The sequence below is a fragment of the Salmo salar genome, chromosome ssa13, assembly GCF_905237065.1.
Source record: "Salmo salar chromosome ssa13, Ssal_v3.1, whole genome shotgun sequence".
NCBI lineage: Eukaryota > Metazoa > Chordata > Actinopteri > Salmoniformes > Salmonidae > Salmo > Salmo salar.
In genome coordinates, this window is record NC_059454.1 from 36,805,012 (window position 1) to 36,823,977 (window position 18,966).

The following is an 18,966-nucleotide window of genomic DNA, read 5'->3' on the forward strand; positions in this document are numbered from 1 at the left end:
CTTGTGAATCACCCTATGAACTCTTTCAGAATTTTAATCATGACTAAGTCCCCTGGCCTTCGATAACCTCATCCCCATGCAACACAACTTTTGAGCGCTCCGATCAGCTCATTCCTATTTGTGCCTGCCCTGCCCTATATCTCCTTATGGTTCCATCCCTCACCAGCTCTTACTTCTCTATGCTGTTCCGCAAAATATGTAGGCAATGTGGTCCATCTGACGTAATAATCATACTGAAATGTGCATACAGTACAGCTGTACAAAGTAGTTTGTACTAAGAAAGGCCTGCCTCTCTTATGTTCTCTGACTAGAAGCTGACACTGGTACACGTGATGATGCATTGCATCATGTTCCATAGCAGTTAGCAGTTGAGCAAGACATTATCAATGAGAGCATCTCTTTGCACTGATGCTCTCATGATTTATAATGCCAATTTGTCTTCCGTGGAGGGCTGTCTCCATGCCATAGCTCTGTGAGTGACGAGGCAGAGTTGCATGTAAAAAAACATGGCATTTTTGAATAGTATACATATATATACATTTTTTAGGAACTTTCAAGTCATCTGAGGACACTGAACAGATCATATCTAATTGTATTTACCACAAGCGTCAAATACAACTGGTGTAGACTTTACAGTGAAATGCTTGCTTACAAACCTTACAAACAATGCAAAGTTTTAAAAGATATATACAAAATAAAATAGTAACTAACACGAGAGGAATAAAATAAAATACACAAGAATGGAGCTATATACAGGGAGTACCAGTACCAGATCAATGTGGAGATATATACAGGGAGTACCAGTACCAGATCAATGTGGAGCTATATACAGGGAGTACCAGTACCAGATCAATGTGCAGGGGTACGAGGTTCTTATGTACATGAAAGCAGGGTAAAGTAACAAGGCATCCAGATAGTTAATAATAAGAGTAAAATAAAGAACAGTAGCAGCAGCAAATGATGAGTGTAAAAGTGTGTGTGTGTGTGTGTGTTTGTTTGTGTTGTGTCAGGATGTGTGTGTGTGTGTGTGTGTATGTGCACATATGTAGTATTTGAATATGTGAGGGATTTGTGTAGTGTGTGTGAGTGAGTGTGTATATGGTGTGTATATAAAGTCTAGTGAGTGAGCTTAGGGTCAGTGCAAGATAGAGTCAGTGCAGATAGTTCGGGTACCATTAATTGACTATTTAGCAGTTTGGCTATTTAACAGTTATGGCTTGGGGGTAGAAGCTGTCTCAGAGCCTGTTGGTCCTTGAGCCGATGCTCCGGTACCATTTGCCGGACGGTAGCAGAGTGAACAGTCTATGGCTTGGGTGGTTGGAGTCTGGCAATTTTTCGGGCCTTCCTTTGACACCGCCTGCTATAGAGGTCCTGGATGGCAGGGGCCGTCCGCACCACCCTTTGTTGTGCTTTGCAGTCAAGGGTGGTGCAATTCCCATACCAAGCGGTGATGCAGCCAGCCAAGATGCTCTCGATGGTGGAGCTGTAGAACTTTTTGAGGACCTGAGGGCCCATGGCAAAACTTTTCAGCCTCCTGAGGGGGAAAAGGTTTTGTCGTGCCCTCTCCACGACTGTCTTGGTATGTTTGGACCATGATAGTTTGTTGGTGATGTGGACACCAAGGAACTTGAAACTCTCGACCCGCTCCACTACAGCCCCGTCGATGTTAATGGGGGCCTGTACTGCCCGCCTTTTCCTGTAGTCCACGATCAGCTCCTTTGTCTTGCTCACATTTAGGGAGAGGTTGTTGTCCTGGCACCACACTGCCAGTTCTGACCTCCCCCTATAGGCCGTCTCATCGTTGTCGATGATCAGGCCTACCACTGTTGTGTCATGGTGTTGGAGTCGTGTTTGGCCACGCAGTTGTGGGTGAACAGGGAATACAGGAGGGGACTAAGTACACACCACTGAGGGGCCCCAGTGTTAAGGATCAACGTGGCAGACGTGTTGTTGCCTACTCTTACCACCTGGGGACGGCCCGTGAGGAAGTCCAGGATTCAGTGCAAGGGGGAGGTGTTTAGTGCCAGCATGGCAGATGTGTTGTTGCCTACCCGCACCATCTGGGGCCAACCCATTAGGATGTCCAAGATCCAGTTGCAGAGGGAGGGGTTAAGTCCCAGGGTCCCTAGCTTGGTGATTATCTTGGAGGGGACTATGGTGTTGAAGGCTGAAATGTAGTCTATTAACAGCATTCTTACATAGGGGAAATAACTATTGTCCAGGTGGGAGAGGGCAGTGTGAAATGCAATTGGTATGCGAATTGGAAAGGGTCTACTCTAGGGTGTCTGGGATGCTGGTGTTGACTCACTACTGTAAGTCGCTCTGGATAAGAGCGTCTGCTAAATGACTAAAATGTAATGTGTGTCATGACCAGCACTTCATAATTACAGATGTGAGTGCTACAGGGTGATAGTCATTTAGGTTGGTTACCTTGGCGCTCTTGGGAACATGGACAATGGTGGTCAGGTTGAAACATGTTGGGATTACAGACTGGGACAAGGAGAGATTGAAAATGTCTGAAGACACCTGCCAGCTGGTCTGCTTTGAGAACGTGCCCTGGTATTCCGTCTGACCCGGTGGCCTTGTGATTGTTAACCTGTTTAAACGTTTTGCTCACATCGGCCAGGGAGAGCGAGATCACACAGTCATCTGGAAAAGCAGGTGCTTTCTCGCAAGGCACAGTGTTATATTCCCTGAAGAGAGCATAAAAGGCATTTAGCTCGTTTAGGAGTTCTGTATCGCTGGGCAGCTCATTTTGTAATCTGTTATCGTCTGCATACCCTGCCACATACGACATAGCCGATGTAATAGAATTCCACCATCCTCCTATATTGTCCTTTTGCATGTTTGATGTCTCGTCGGAGGTCGTAGTGGGATATCTTATGTGTGTCCATGTCCCGTTCATTGTAAACGGTAACTTTAGCCTTTATCCTAGCGCAGAAGTTGCTTGTATTCCATGTTTTTTGGTTGGGATACGTTGTTATAGTCACGGCGGCGGGGGTGATATTGTCTATGCACTTATTGATGAAGCCTGTGACTGTTGTGGTAACTCCTCAATGTTATCAAATATATCCTGGGAACATACCCCAGTCTGTACTAGCGAAACAGTCTTGTAGCCTCGCGTCTGTTTCGTCCTAGCACTTCTGTATTGAGCGCAACAAATGGATTGATTTAATTATTTCAGTCGTCACTAAGTTAAGTCTACTACACATTTGTTTTAGGCCTAAAGTTACATTAAGAAGTGTATGCATTTTACAGGCTAGGGCATCACCGATGAAATTAAATGAATAGTGCTTCACCTTGAAATATTACAGGCTCAACTGATAGGCCGAATAACGGCTGTGCAAATGGAACTGCTACTGTGTGTACTGTGGATGATAGTGAAACTTGTTGACGGTCATTTTCCATGAACACTTTCTGGAACAAGATTTGCTCATGGAGGGCAACGTAGAGAGGGAGGGGCTTATAAAACGGAGAATTGCTTCGTCAACTTCCCCAAGAACTTGTTTCCAAATTTCAAACAACGCCTTACATCGCTTCGCCGCCTCTACTTTTCCAACTTGAAAACAAAGGTTAGTGTTATTTCATTCAAGTTTGTTTTTCAATTCTTTGATGTTATAATATGACTGTTAAATCTGAAATCCATAAAGAAAGGAAAAAAAGTTTCGTTTTGAGAATGCGGAAACGACACGTTTAACTAAAGCTGTAGTCTAATATACCTTTGTCTTTACGGTTACTTAGTAGTCAAGATAACTTAACTAATTGAATTTGGTTTATATAATTAACTAATTGAATTTGGTTACGAACGATAAGCTAGAACAATAGTTACATTGTATCCAGCGCCCTCTGATAAGGTTCGGTTGGTCATTGTTGCCTCAGCGATGGGTGTCGCAGTCTTGATTTTTAAGTACTTTTTTTTTTTTAAGTCAGAATTCTTATTAGGCTCCCCAGTCAGTAATAGTTCCAATATCAATTGTTTACTCCTGATTTATTTTACATTTATTCTTAATTTAATAAGCCCATTTGTCACGTCAATCATATGAGGCCTTTCAGGGCTAGCGGCAGAACGAATCAATTGTACGGATCTTTGATTTCCATCGGCGGGCACGTTTTCACTGGAGCCCATGTGTGCAGGCGCTTGCGCGTTTCCATTTTTTTTTTATGGGTGTAATAGTAAAGAACATAGGCAGCTCCGTTAGTGTCAAGTTTGGGGAAGTTTACGTTTTAGCCTACCATTTCTACCGCTCTACGTGCCAGTTATGATTATGTTTATATGCCCATTTTCGTGGAACAGTTACATTACAATAACGTTTTCATTTCTCAAAGTCATTGTCATGTGTTTAATAATACAAATCGGAAGTAAAATGATACAAATCTTAGTTTAATTTCAACTATGGCGAGAGCACTAGCCTTTGCCATATGGACACATTGATACACTGTGCTCCATTGGCGGCTAAAGAAATGCAGTAGACATATCTTCCATCGTCAACTAAGTAAAATGCATAGGCATAACGCCGATAATTAAAAACAGTGGAAAATATCCTGATGAAAGAACCTGCATTTGCAATCACATTAATCTCTGTACTCTGCCTGTCTGCCTCCATTTCGAACTGTCTTAATATAATATAAAATAATATTCAGAATATAACGTATTAAAATCATAACTGGGTCTGGCCCAAAGCTGTAGCTAGCGAATTTCCAATATTATATCAACTAGCCTATTCAAACTTGAGTAAAAGTAAAGATACCTTAATAGAAAATGACTCAAGTGAAAGTAACCAAATTAAATACTACTTGAGTAAAAGTCTAAAAGTATTTGGTTTTAAATAGACTTAAGTATCAAACATAAATGTAATTGCTAAAATATACTTAAGTATCAAAAGTAGAAGTATACCCAATTTCAAACTCTTATTAGGCAAACTATTACTACCATTACAAAGTTTGGGGTCACGTAGAAATTCCCTTGTTCTTGAAAGAAAAAAAAGACTTGTCCCTTTTAAAATAACATCAAATTGATCAGAAATACAATGTTATTAATGACTAATGTAGCTGGAAACAGCTGATTTATTAATGGAGTCCCGTTATCAGCAACCATCACTCCTGTGTTCCAATGACACATTGTTAGCTGATCCAAGTTTATCATTTTTAAAAGGCTAATTGATCATTAGAAAACCTTTTGCAATTATGTTAGCACAGCTGAAAACTGTTCTGATTTAAAGAAGCAATAAAACTGGCCTTAGACTTGTTGAGTATCCGGAGCATCAGCATTTGTGGGTTCGATTACAGGCTCAAAATGGCCAGAAACAAAACAAAACACTTTCTTCTGAAACTCGTCAGTCTATTCTTGTTCTGATAAATGAAGGCTATTCAATGTGAGAAATTGGCAAGAAACTGAAGATCTCGTACAACGCTGTGTACTACTCCCTTCACAGAAAGCGTCACTGGCTCTAACCAGAATATAAAGAGGAGTGGGAGGCCCCGGTGCACAACTGAGCTAGAGGACAAGTACATTAGTGTCTAGTTTGAGATATAGATGCCTCATAACTCAACTGGCAGCTTCATGAGATAGTACCTGCAAAACACCAGTCTCAACGTCAACAGTGAAGTGGCGACTTGTGCATATATTATGACAACAATATATGACGTTATTGTTCATTTTGGATGGTCCTCAGGACCTCGTCACGGTATCTTTGTGCATTTAAATCGCCTACGATAAATTACAATGGTGTTGATTGTCCGTAGCTTATGGCTACCCATACCATACCCCCCCCTGCCACCATGGGGCACTCTATTCACAAGGTCTGCCATCTTCCCGGTACAGTTGAAACTGGGATTCATCTGTGAAGAGCACACTTCGCCAGCATGCCATTAGCTATCGAAGGTGAGCATTTGCCCACTGACGTCGGTTACGACGCCAAACTGCAGTCAGGTCAACACCCTGGTAAGGATGACGAGCACGTTGCTGTGCTTCCCTGAGACAATTTCTGATAGTTTGTGCAGAATTTCTTCGGTTGTGCAAACCCACAGTTTCATCAGCTGTCCGGTGGCTGGTTTTAGACAATCCTGCAGGTGAAGAAGCCAGATGTGGTGGTGCTGGGCTGGTGTGGTTACATATGGTCTGCAATTATGAGAACAGTTGAACATACTGCCAAATTCTCTAAAACTATGTTGGAGGTGGCTTATGGTAGAGAAATGAAAATGTAATTCTATGGCAACAGCTCTGTTGGACAATCCTGCAGTCAGCATGCATATTGCATGCCCCCTCAACTTGGGACATCAGTGGCATTGTGTTGTGTTACAACTGCCCATTTTAGAGCTGCCTTTTATTGCCTCCAGCACAAGGTGCACCTGTGTAAGGATCATGCCGTTTAATCAGCTTCTTGATATGCCTCAGGTGGATGGATCATCTTGACAAAGGAGAAATGCTCACTAACAGGAATGTAGACATACAGTACCAGTCAAAAGTTTGGACACACCTACTCATTCTGGGGTTTTCCTTAGTATAAAAAATTATTTTCTACATTGTAGAATAATAGTGAAGACATCAAAACTATGAAATAACACATGGAATCATGTAGTAAGCAAAAAAGTGTTACAAATCAAAATATATTTTAGGTTCTTCGAAGTAGCCACCCTTTGCCTTGATGACAGCTTTGCACACTCTTGGCATTCTCTCAACCAGCTTCAACTGGAATGCTTTTCCAGCAGTCTTGAAGGAGTTCCCACATATGCTGAGCACTTGTTGGCTGCTTTTCCTTCACTCTATGGTCCAACTCATCCCAAACCAGCTCAATTGGGTTGAGGTCAGGTGATTGTGCAGAACTCCATCTCTCCTTAGTCAAATAGCCCTTACACAGCCTGGAAGTGTGACGGGTCATTGTCCTGTTGTGTGTTTAGCAGAGCACACTAGGGGATGAAGCAACAAGTGATATCCTAAAACTCCTCCACGCCATTTTGTATTTGTAATAAATAATAATAATAATAATAATAATAATAATAGTAGTTCTTTACAGTCTCACTAGTTAAAATTTATTTTTCTTTGTTTTGAGCCAGGGTCTTGATCCGGACTCACCATGGGTGTCGAGGGAAGAATGAAATGTGTGAAGTACCTACTCTTCTTTTTCAACTTCATCTTCTGGGTGAGTAATGCAGGTGGAGGTTTGAAATCGTGACTGGCTAGGATGTGCTGCTTCTGGGCTTTTTGAGTTCTGTACATGTGGTGGCACTAATACAACCCGCATCTAGATTGATTGTGAAATCCCTCTGACACCCAGTTAACACATCTCATGATTAATTAAGGAAGTTTCACAGTTCCTCGAACTGATGTAGTTTTAATGTGGTGTATTAGTTTGGTCCATGTGATATGTTCAAGACAAGTTAGGTAATTGGTAGGCTTACTAAGAAAAGTCCCTTATTTTCACTAATACTGAAAAGAAACATCTACAAATCTGGAAAAGGGCATGTGATCATCATGACTCTTTACAGCTGTAAAAATTATACAAGCCTCCTCCACAACTGTTGGTTGTGATGTAGTTAGATATGCCACAAAAGGACATTTTTATGTTTGGTGTGGGACTGAGAGCAAGGTTTCTTACTTTCCATTAGCTTACCTCAGTTTCTGAGCCTCTTAATTGTTTGGCATTAAACTGTTATTTCAGTTACTTGACCCAGTTTATATGTAGCCTATAGTTGGTTATGTGTATTTATTTCATCTTTATTTAATCTAACTCCTCAAGACTGCCATCACTTAGTCTTGTAATCCTCCTATTGTAAGGCCAATACGCAGGAGTCTGTCAGCTGACCCAGGACGCACACACACTCCTATTGGAAATATAAAAAATGGTGTTAATGTTTAACAAAGTTTCTATTGAAAGAGGAAGTAATGACTTGAGAGGGAGGGGGGGAGGGAGTGAGTGAGAGGGCATGTGATGAGTCTTGTGACCTGTTCAAAGTGTTATGAAAATATCATGTGACTTGTTCATTTTTATGGTCTGCCTTCATGTGAAAAGTTAAGATCTCTTGATTAATCCATGGGCTATGTTGTAATAAGAGGTCAGAAACTGCATGCGCGTCGCTCTGTCCCCATTTAACAAACGCCCATCTATTTTTGTGACTACCTGGACCTACCATTTTGGTTTTGAAGTATTGAAACCAAACCATATGATTTTGAAGGTGACTAAGAAGGATTTAGATTACAAATAAATAAATTGTGAAGCTTTTGCGAGTGCGGCACGCTAGGCTGACAGGAACATTAAGCGCCCAACATTTTAAACATTTCCTCTTTATTAAATCATTATTGTGCATATAGGCTTTGACTTACTCAGAATTAAATACAAATGAAACAAAACATTCCTTATTAGGTTGTCTACAATGCCTTTGAATTCAGTTTTAGAAACACAAGTTTGGCCAGATTCTGTGGCTTGCGTCTCGTGCGATGGTGCCTGGAGAGCAGGCCAGAAACGGTAAATACCAAGCTTGCAGAGCCACTGGGGATGCTAAACAACCTTCGGGCCACTCTTGTCAGGCTGGGCATGGATGCAGAGTTGTTTTTGAATTTTTCTATAGTTAGGACAAAGGTTTAGGCAAAATAACCCTACCAAAACGGAAAGGGTCTTTGAACGAGGTAATATGTCGGGCCTATTGTGCCAAAATCAATGACAGCGTATTGAATAGATAATAGAACAAGCATGAACAAAACTTTTAAGAGGTTAGGGTTTTTGTTTATAAATACTTTGCTAGAACAACACACTTAGCTAGCTTCCCACCTCGTTCCTTTCTGTTAGCATGTGCACATATTAAAACATGCTTTCTAAAAAGACACTTTTCCTGATTATTTAGTTGTGGATGCTACATCACTCCCTCTCTTGGTCCTTCGTTCTTTGTAAGTCACCCTAATTTTGCACCCCTGTGATTTATCAGTTTCTTTATGGAAATATTTAGCTAACTCCATGAGTGTAGCTAAAGCAAGGGGCTATAGCAGCACACAAGTAGACTAGAAATGCATGCTGAGCTGGGCATGTCCTGAGCTTGTGAAGTGTGCACTATTGGAGCTGGCGAGAAGACCAATGTTCCAGCCTTTGGGGAAATTCGCTCCGCACTCCAGTCAAATTGGCAACGCTCAAGCTCCACTCTCCTTACATACTCTGCTACAAAGCAAACATTGGTGACCTATTTAGCTTTACCACTTGCTCTATAATGTGAGTAACATTTTGATTTCCAAAACCTTTTTTGAAACCTTAATTTACAAATGTAAACATGAATATTGAACATATACAATTTTGTTTGTCAAATTTTTCAATATATCGTTGAACATAATATACTGTACAGACATATATTGAAGTTCCAGAGTGGGATCTCTTTGTCTTGTTCCTAGCTCCTAAGCAACTTTGCACTTTATATTTTTGTGTGTTATTTCTCACATTATTTGCTCAATGTTTTTTGCATTATTACCTATAACTTTTGGATATTAGATTGGCGGTCACTCACCACCATTTTGACCAGAAATACGACATTCCTAAATTGTATCCTTTATTCGTCATTGTGGCAGTTTCCAGGAACTCAAGTCCTTTTGTTAACCTGACCTAGAATACCTCCCAATCAAATGCTGACCGCATTACCTCCCGAGAGAATTCTCTTCGGTCATCGTCACAGCCATGTATATTCCCCCTCAAGCCGATACCACGACGGCTCTCAAGGAACTACACTGAACTTTGTGGAAACCACATATCCTGAGGCAGCATTTATTGTAGCTGGGAACTTTTAATAAAGCAAATCTGAGGGAAATGCTACCGAAGTTTTATCAACATCTCGCCTGCGCAACTCGCGCCTCAAACTCTCAACCATTGTTACTCTCTTTTCCGGGACGGCTACAAAGCTCTCCCCCGCCCTCCGTTCGGCAAATCAGATCACACATCCATTCTGCTCCTCCCTTCCTATATGCAGAAACTAAAACCGGAACTATCTGTGGTAAGGACAGTTCAACGTTGGTCTGACCAATTGGAATCTATGCTTCAAGATTGTTTTGATCACGCGGACTGGGATATGTTCCGGGTTGCCTCTGAGAATAACATTGACGTATACGGTGACTGAGTTCATCAGGAAGTGCATTGGGGATATTGTTCCCACTGACAATTTTTAAAACCTATCCAAACCATAGATTGCAGCATTCACACCAAAATTAAAGCATGAACCACCACATTTAACTACGGCAAGGTAACTGTGAACACGGACGAATACAAACAGTCCAGTTATGCCCTCCGTAAGGCAAACAGGCAAAACGTCAGTACAAAGACAAAGTGGAGTCGCAATTCAGCAGCTCACACAATGTATGTGTCAGGGACTCCAGACAATCACGGACTCTAAAGGGAAAACCAGCCACGTCACGGGCACTTTGAGAGGCTAGTTAAGGATCATATCACCTCCACCTTACCTGACACCCTAGACCCACTGCAATTTACATACTGCTCCACTAGATCCATGGAGGAAGTAATCACACTGCCTTATCCTATCTGGACAAGGGGAATACCTAGGTACCCTCAAAGCTCATCACTAAATTCTGGGCCCTGGGTCTGAACCCCGCCCTGTGCAACTGGGTCCTGGACTTCCTGACGGGCTGCCCCCAGGTGTTGAAGGTAGGCAACAACACCTCTGCTACGCTGATACTCAACACAGGGGTCCCACAAGGGTGCGTGCTCAGTCCCCTTCTGTACTCCCTGTTCACCCATGACTGCGTGGCCACGCATGTCTCTAACTCAATCATCAAGTCTGCAGACAACACAACAGTGGTAGGCCTGATTACCAACAATGACAAGACGGTCTACAGGGAGGAGGTGAGGGCTCTGGCGGAGTGGTGCCAGGAAAATAAATACATTTTCTCCCTCAACGTAAACAAAACAAAGGAGCTGATTGTGGACTTCAGGAGACAGCGGAGGGAGCACGTCCCATCCATATCGACGGGGCTGCAGTGACGGTGAAACGTTTAAAGACTGTCAATGATGTGTACACCAAGAATCTGAAATGGTCCAGCCGCACAGACAGTGTGGTGTTGCGCCTCTTCAACCTCAGGAGGCTGAAGCAATTTGGCTTGGCCCCTAAGACACTCACAAACTTTTAGATGCCCCATTGAGAGCATTCTTTCGGGCACTATCACCGCCTGATACGGCAACTGCACCGTCCGCAACCACAGGGCTCTCCAGAGGTCACACTGCCTGCCCTCCAGGACATCTAAAGCACCCGGTATTACAGGAAGCCAAGAAGATCAAGGACTTCACCCCCCCCCCCCCACTGCCATCTAGAAGGTGGGGTCAGTGTAGGTGTATCAAAGCTGGGCCCAAGAGAATGAAAAACAGCTTCTATCAAGACCATCAGTGTGTTAGTCACCATTAGCAGGCCTCCGCCCGGTACCCTGCCTTGAACTTTAGTCACTGTGACTAGTCTGCTACCACCCGGTTACTCAACCCGCACCTTAAAGGTTGCTGCCCTATGTTCATACTTTCTGAATGCCCTGTAACTATTACTGTACATTCACTATTCTATTCTACAGATGTACTACATATTCTATCCATATACTATGTCCCATCATACAGTGCATTCAGAAAGTATTCAGACCCCTCAACCTTTTAAAAAAACATTTTTAACGTTAGGCTTTTTCTAAAAGTAATAAAAATACACATTTTTCCTTATCAATCTACACACAATTCCCCATAATGCCAAAGCAAAAACGTTTTTTTTGAAATTTTTGCAAATGTATTAACATTGTAAAACAAACCTTATTTACATAAGGATTCAGACCCTTTGCTATGAGACTCGAAATTGAGCTCAGGTGCATCCTGTTTCCATTGATCATCCTTGAGATGTTTCTTGATTGAGATATTGATTGGAGTCCACCTGTGGTAAATTCAATTGACTGGACATGATTTGAAAAGGCATACACCTGTCTATATAAGGTCCCACAGTTGACGGTGCAAGTCAGAGCAAAAACCAAGCCACGAGGTTGAACGAGTTGTCTGTAGCGCTCCGAGACAGGATTGTGTCGAGGTACAGACCTGGGGGAGGATACCAAAACATGTCTGCAGCATTGAAGGTCCCCAAGGACACAGTGGCCTTGTCATTATGGGGTATTGTGTGTAGATTGAGGAACAAAAACTATTTAATCCATTTTAGAATAAGGCTGTACTGTAACAAAATGTGCAAAAATTAATACTTTCCGAATGCACTGTATATATTAATATTCCAGACTCTGACATTGCTCTTCCTAATCTTCCTCTTAATTACATTATTTAACTTTGTAGGTTTTTGTGTATTTTCTTTTATCGTTAGATATTACTGCACTGTTGGAGCTAGAAACGTAAGCATTTCGCTACAACCACAATAACATCTGCTAAGTATGTGACCAATATGATTTTGTTTTCTTCTTCTCATATTCAGTCTTCTCGGGTGTTTAATGGCACACACTGTACATTTATTTTTACATGATAATCTTTGAGTATTTGTATTGAGATGTAAGGCTACAATTAGTGTCATGGCCTCTTTCTTCTGCATGTCGTCATTTTCATCCCTCTGTGTACCTACCTGTCTCCACTAATATAGAAACCAGGCATTGACCAATCCTATTCCTAACCCATGCCAAATATTTACATTGGTACTACCTGTGATGAAAGGACCTGAGTTAGGACCGGATGCACCTGGATAAAAAAAAAACTAGGGCAATAACTTATCACACCAGTCAGGTGATATTCCACAGAACTGACCTGCCATTGTGGGTGTAGGTTTTGCTGGGTTCTTCCTCCTGTTAACATTAGGCTATATTGTCTAGGTGTTTTATCTTGATACCGAAAGTCAGATCGGTTGTGGTTCGACCAGTTTTCTCGACATTCTCCGAGCTGTTGTTCCTGGAGCTACTGCACATTTATTTCCAGGACTTTTTTGAAAGGGGGAAAGAGGAAGTCTTCATAAAATCTGAGTCAAAACACCTTTTATGAAACAGAAAGTGATGATGTATCATCATGCTATATAACCCACATTTGACCTAGAGCCTAAACCAATCTAAACTATGGCACAAATTAGGATATGGTACATGATTTGTTTATTTCCATAATTTCGTCATACTTAGTAACTAGTATCCTGGATAACTAGTAGCCTGTCCTGTCATCTCTGATTGTGAGCAACACACCAGTGAGATTGGACCCATATCCTAATACATAAATGATCCATGTCTCCATGTAGTACAGCCTTGCTGTAAGCGGTCCAGCACCTGTCACCCAATGCATACAGAGGTGTGTTTGTGTGACCCTCCTGTTTACTCAACCTACTCGGGATGTTTGTTTAAATGACTAGGGCTGGACACCATTAGCAAATAACCATGATAGTAACTGTCATTCTATAATGACAGTGTCTTTAAAAAAAAAAAAAAAAATCTGTAAATGACTTATTCGCATTAGGGCCCTTGATCATTCCTGTATTAGTTAATTTAAATGATAACGGAAATAAGGCAGGATTTGATGTACACTTGTCTGACATTCACATATTTCTGTACAGCACTTTGTGATGTCAGCTGATGTAAGAAGGGCTTTATAAACACATTTGATTGAAATTTGACATGCACTTAAGCACTTTCTTGCCATTTAAAAGTATGACCTCATACAATACCAATTTATCCTTCAGTTGTACACACTACGAACTTGGCTGTTCGGGGTTTAGGCTAAGTACGATCCTGTTCACATAACATATGATTGTAGAAGCCCATGCATGCATGATGTAAATTAATATTAAATAATTTTAAATGTGTATTTCTGCGACCTCTAATCATTTAACTCTTTTATTTTTATTTTTTTCTCTCTCTCCATTTATTTCTCTCTCTAGCTGTGTGGTCTGGCTCTGATAGTGCTGGGAATTTTGGTTCAGGTGGCTCTCCACAGCACCGTAGTGATCAATAATGTCTCAGCCTCATCAGCCCCCTTGGTCCTCATCGTGGTGGGGGTCATCGTCTTCTTCATCGCCTTCTTTGGCTGCTGTGGAGCCTGGAAGGAGAGCTACTGCATGGTCACCATGGTATGTACACATGCCACATGACAACCTGTATTAGGGGAGGGGGCTGCTGCATGGTGGTCACCCTGGTATTCCAAACAAAACGTAATGTATCCAAACCATTAACAGCATGCATGTTTGATCTTGTTGAAAAGCAGTCTGAACCAACATTTGACAACGCTCCATACTTCTCTTTTACATCTAGGCAACCTTTTATTCTGTAGTGAATGCAGTGTTTGTTACATCCATTGTTACCTGAATTGGAGAAGGATTTTACAGTAGCTCAATCTAAATCCTTATTAATGTTCAGTTCATCAGCTTATCAATGTGTTAAGTCCTTTAATCTTAAAAAAAGGGCTAATATACTCATACATACACACACACACACACACACACACACACACACACACACAAAAAGTATATGGACACCCCTTCAAATTAGTGGATTCGGCTATTTTAGCCACACCTATTGCTGACCGGTATATACAATCAAGCACACAGCCACGCAATCTCCATAGACGAACATTGGCAGTAGAATGACCTTACTGAAGAAATCGGTGACTTTCAACATGGCACTGTCATAGGATGCCATCTTTCCAACAAGTCTGCCCTACTAGAGCTGCCCCGGTCAACTGTAAGTGCTGTTATTGTGAAGTGGAAACATCTAGGAGCAACCATGGCTCAGCCGCGAAGTGGTAGGCCACGCAAGTTCACAGAAGGGGACTGCAGAGTGCTGAAGCGCATAGCGTGTAAAAATCGTCTGTCCTCTGTTGCAACACTCACTACAGAGTTCCAAACTGCCTCTGGAAGCAACGTCAGCACTAGAACTGTTCAAGAGCTTTGTGAAATGGGTTTCCATGGCCGAGCAGCCACATACAAGCTTAAGATCACCATGCGCAATGCCAAGCATCTGCTGGAGTGGTGTAAAGCTCGCCGCCATTGGACTCTGGCACAGTGGAAACGCCGTCTCTGGAGGGATGAATCACACTTCACCATCTGGCAGTCCGACGGACGAATCTGGGTTATGGTAGATGCCAGGAGAAGGCTACCTGACCGAATGAATAGTGCCAACTGTAATTTTGGTGGCGGGATAATAGTCTGGGGCTGTTTTTAATAGTTTGGGCCAGGCCCCTTAGTTCCAGTGAAGGGAAATCATAACACTACAGCATACAATGACATTCTAGACAATTCTGTGCTTCCAACTTTGTGGCAACAGTTTGGGGAAGGTCCTTTCCTGTTTCAGCATGACAATGCCCCCGTGCACAAAGCGAGGTCCAAACATAAATGATTTGTCGAGATCAGTGTTGAAAAACTTGACTGGCCTGCACAAAGCCCTGACCTCAACCCAACTGAACACCCTGGGGATAATTTGGAAGGCCGACTGTCAGCCAGGCCTAATCGCCCAGCATCCGTGCCCAACTTCACAATTGCTCTTGTGGCTGGATGGAAGCAAGTCCCTGCAGCAAATGTTCCAACATCTAGTGGAAAGCCTTCCCAGAAGAGTGGAGGCTGTTATAGCAGAAAAGGGGGGGACCAACTCCATATTAATGACCATGATTTTGGAATGAGAGATTTGACGAGCAGGTGTCCACGTACATTTGGTCATGTAGTGTATCTATCTGAACTCTGCGCTAATATTTTTTTTATCATATATTTTCTCAAGTTTTCTATCCTTCTGGGTCTGATCATTATCACTGAGATTGGTGCTGCCATCGCTGGATATGTCTTCAGAGGCAAAGTGAGTATACTCATGTATTTCAGGCAGCTTTTTTACACATCTGTGTCTATACAGTAACTGTATGTACAGTCTACAGACTGTCTATATAGTATCAACCTAGTTAACAGGTGGAATTACTAAATTATGTTTTTGTCCTCTACTTAGCTGACAGTCATTGTCCATGATGGTCTCAATGACATGGTCACCAAGTACAGCAATGGCACCGCTGAATTCAAGAAGGCCCTGGACAACCTGCAAGTTGACGTTAGTATCAACCATTACATCTGACCGAAGAAACTGACATACATTCGATATTTTTAGGTGTAGTAATGCGAGACACCACTAACAGTGCCTTCAGAAAGTATTCATACCCCTTGATTTATTCCACATTTTGTTACAGCCTGAATTCAAAATGCTCACCCATCTACGCACGATACCCCATAATGGTAAAGTGAAAACATGTCTTAAGGAATTTTAGCAAATGTATTGAAAAATTAAATGGAGAAATATCTCATTTTAAATAAGTATTCACACTAATACTTTGTTGAAGAACCTTTGGCATTAATTACAGCTGTGAGTCTTTCTGGGTAAGTCTCTAAGAGCTTTCCACACCTGGATTGTGCAACATTTGCCCATTTAAAAAAAAAATATATATATATTCTTCAAGCTCTGTCAAATCGATTGCTGTCCATTGCTAGACAACCATATTCCGGTCTTGCCATAGGTTTTCTAGTTGATTTAAATCTAAATTGTAACTCGGCCACTCAGGAACGTTCACTGTCTTCTTGGTAAGCAACAGCAGTGTAGATTTGGCCTTGTTTTAGATGGCTGAAAGGTGAATTAATCTCCTAGTGACTGGTGGAGAGTTGACTGAACCAGATTTACCTCTAGGTTTTTGCCTGCGCTTAGCTCCATTCTGTTTCTTTTTTATCCTGAAAAACTTCCCAGTCCTTAACAATTACAAGCATACCCATAACATGATGCAGCCACCACTATGCTTGGAAATATGGAGAGTGGTACTCGGTAATGTATTGGGTTTGCCCCAAACATAACACGTTGTATTCAGGACAAAACGTTAATTGCTTTGACACATTTTTTTGCAGTATTATTTTAGTGCCATGTTGCACACAGTATGCATGTTTTGGAATATTTATATTCTGTACAGGCTTCCTTTTTACTCTGTCTCAATTAGGTTACTATTGTGGAGTAACTACAATGTTGTTGATCCATCCTCTGTTTTCTCCTATCACAGCCATTAAACTCTGACTGTTTTAAAGTCACCATTGGCCTCATGGTGAAATCCCTGAGCGGTTTCCTTCCTCTCCAGCAACTGAGTTAGAAAGGCTGCCTGTATCTTTGAAATAATTGGGTGTATTGATACACCATCCAAAGTGTAATACTTCACCATGCTCAAAGGGATATTAAATGTCAGCTTTCTTTTTTTCTTTTCACCTACCAATAGGTGCCCTTTTGTGAGGCATTGGAAAACCTATGGTCTTTGTGGTTGAAATTCACTGCTCGACTAAGAGACCTTACAATTATCTGTATGTGTGGGGTACAGAGACGAGGGAGTCATTCGAAAATCATGTTAAACACTAATATTGCACAGTGTCCATGCAACTTATGTGACTTGTTATGCATGTTTTTACTCCTGAACTTATTTAGGCTTGCCATAAAGGGGTTGAATACTTATTGACTCAAGACATTCAATCTTTTCCATGATTATTATTTTTTTTAACATTGAAAACATATTTCCACATTTTGGTGTGTAGGCCAGTGACTAATCTCAATTTAATACATTTTAAATTCGGGCTGTAACATAACAAAATGTGGAAAAAGTCAAGGGGTGTGAATACTTTCTGAAGGCACTGTATTGACTCTGCAAATGTGAAGAGACATTTGTCATAATGTTAAGATGCATTGTGTATGTATTTTGGACTTTTTGCTTAATTTGGTACCTCCCCATGTAACATTATTCTATCCTTTTAGTGTGAGTCTTCTATGCCATGTTTATCTTGTCTCGTCTTCTGTTGACATTATTGAGCAATATCCTGCCCTGCTTCCGGTCTGTGTTTCCCCCTCATCTAACCAACAACCTTACTACCTCATTTTGCGGTTGTCTCTTCCTCCATCTGTCTACCCGTGTCATGCTCAAACTTATTCTCACCATTCTTGCTGTTCTTCATCCAGCTGAAATGTTGTGGCGTGACCAACGCCACTGACTGGAAAGGCAAGTTCGGGTCTGTGAAAGACTCTGTTCCAGACTCCTGTTGCATCAATGTCACCGCTGGCTGTGGTCAGGGGGCCATGGGGGATGCACTCAAGATACACCAGACGGTAAGGTCCAACCCAGTGGTTGATTTATGAAAATGTGAAATAAAATACCAATTCATCCAAGCAAAAATACCTCCAGAACAGTGTATGGGTCGGGAATGACGTTTCTGTCTCGGATTGCTATGTAGGGGTGTGAAACTGTTGTAGAGAAGCTGTTGAAGAAAAACATCATGTGGGTCATTATAGCAGCACTGGTGATCGCTTTCCTGCAGGTAGGAGCAAACACACACAACCAAGTATATACATTTGCACATACAAATCCTGGGCTTGGAAGAGCCGCTGGTTGTAGATGCTAGTTCAACACGCACACAATTTTGCATGTTTTCTAACTGTGTTTTTGTGTGTTTTCAGATCATGGGCATCATATTCGCCTGCATGTTGATGGGGGGCATTCGCAGTGGCTACGAAGTCATGTGATCAGTTGGCCAATAGCAGAGGGGAGTGGCTGACAGTCAGTTGCACTGTCAAGTTATGTTCAAACATTTAATTGACTTCAATAACTTTTTTTTTTAATTTACTTATTCAAGATGTTAACACGTGCCTTTGCACTGATGCCGAATGACTCCTGCCAAGAATATCAATGTTTAGTTATTTTTTTAGAAAATTATATTTTTATTTAAATAGGGCAGCATTTGCAAATTGCCATTTGCACTTGTTTTTGAAAGTGAAATGTTCTTAACTTTTGAGCATATTCTACTCTAGAATGTATTTTTCATAAAAGCTATTTCATCTGTAATGTCGTTCTTCGTGGTTCCCCAATTTAAGGATTTTTATTAAAGATTTCAGTCAATACCTTTTCAATTTAGTGTTGATTGACTGATGCCCTCTAGTGTTGTCCTAGTGGAGCATCTGCTGTAGAGTCTCACTGAGCAGAACAGTTGACGTAAGTA

At 41.6% G+C, this 18,966-nt stretch overlaps 1 protein-coding gene across 2 annotated transcripts; it reads left to right on the forward strand.

Annotated features, from left to right (window-relative positions):
* Positions 1–3,281: 3,281 nt before the first annotated feature.
* LOC106567183 (CD63 antigen) lies at positions 3,282–18,866 on the forward strand. 2 transcript variants are annotated; one of them, XM_014136194.2, is made up of 8 exons: positions 3,282–3,572; positions 7,054–7,139; positions 13,861–14,049; positions 15,689–15,763; positions 15,908–16,006; positions 17,933–18,079; positions 18,205–18,288; positions 18,428–18,866. In XM_014136194.2, the coding sequence occupies exons 2-8, from the start codon at positions 7,074–7,076 to the stop codon at positions 18,491–18,493; spliced, it is 726 nt and encodes a 241-aa protein (XP_013991669.1). In that variant the 5' UTR covers positions 3,282–3,572; positions 7,054–7,073; the 3' UTR covers positions 18,494–18,866. The 2 variants fall into 2 exon arrangements, with proteins under 2 accessions (XP_013991669.1, XP_013991670.1); XM_014136195.2 differs by having other exon boundaries at positions 3,462–3,572; positions 7,050–7,139.
* Positions 18,867–18,966: the final 100 nt, after the last annotated feature.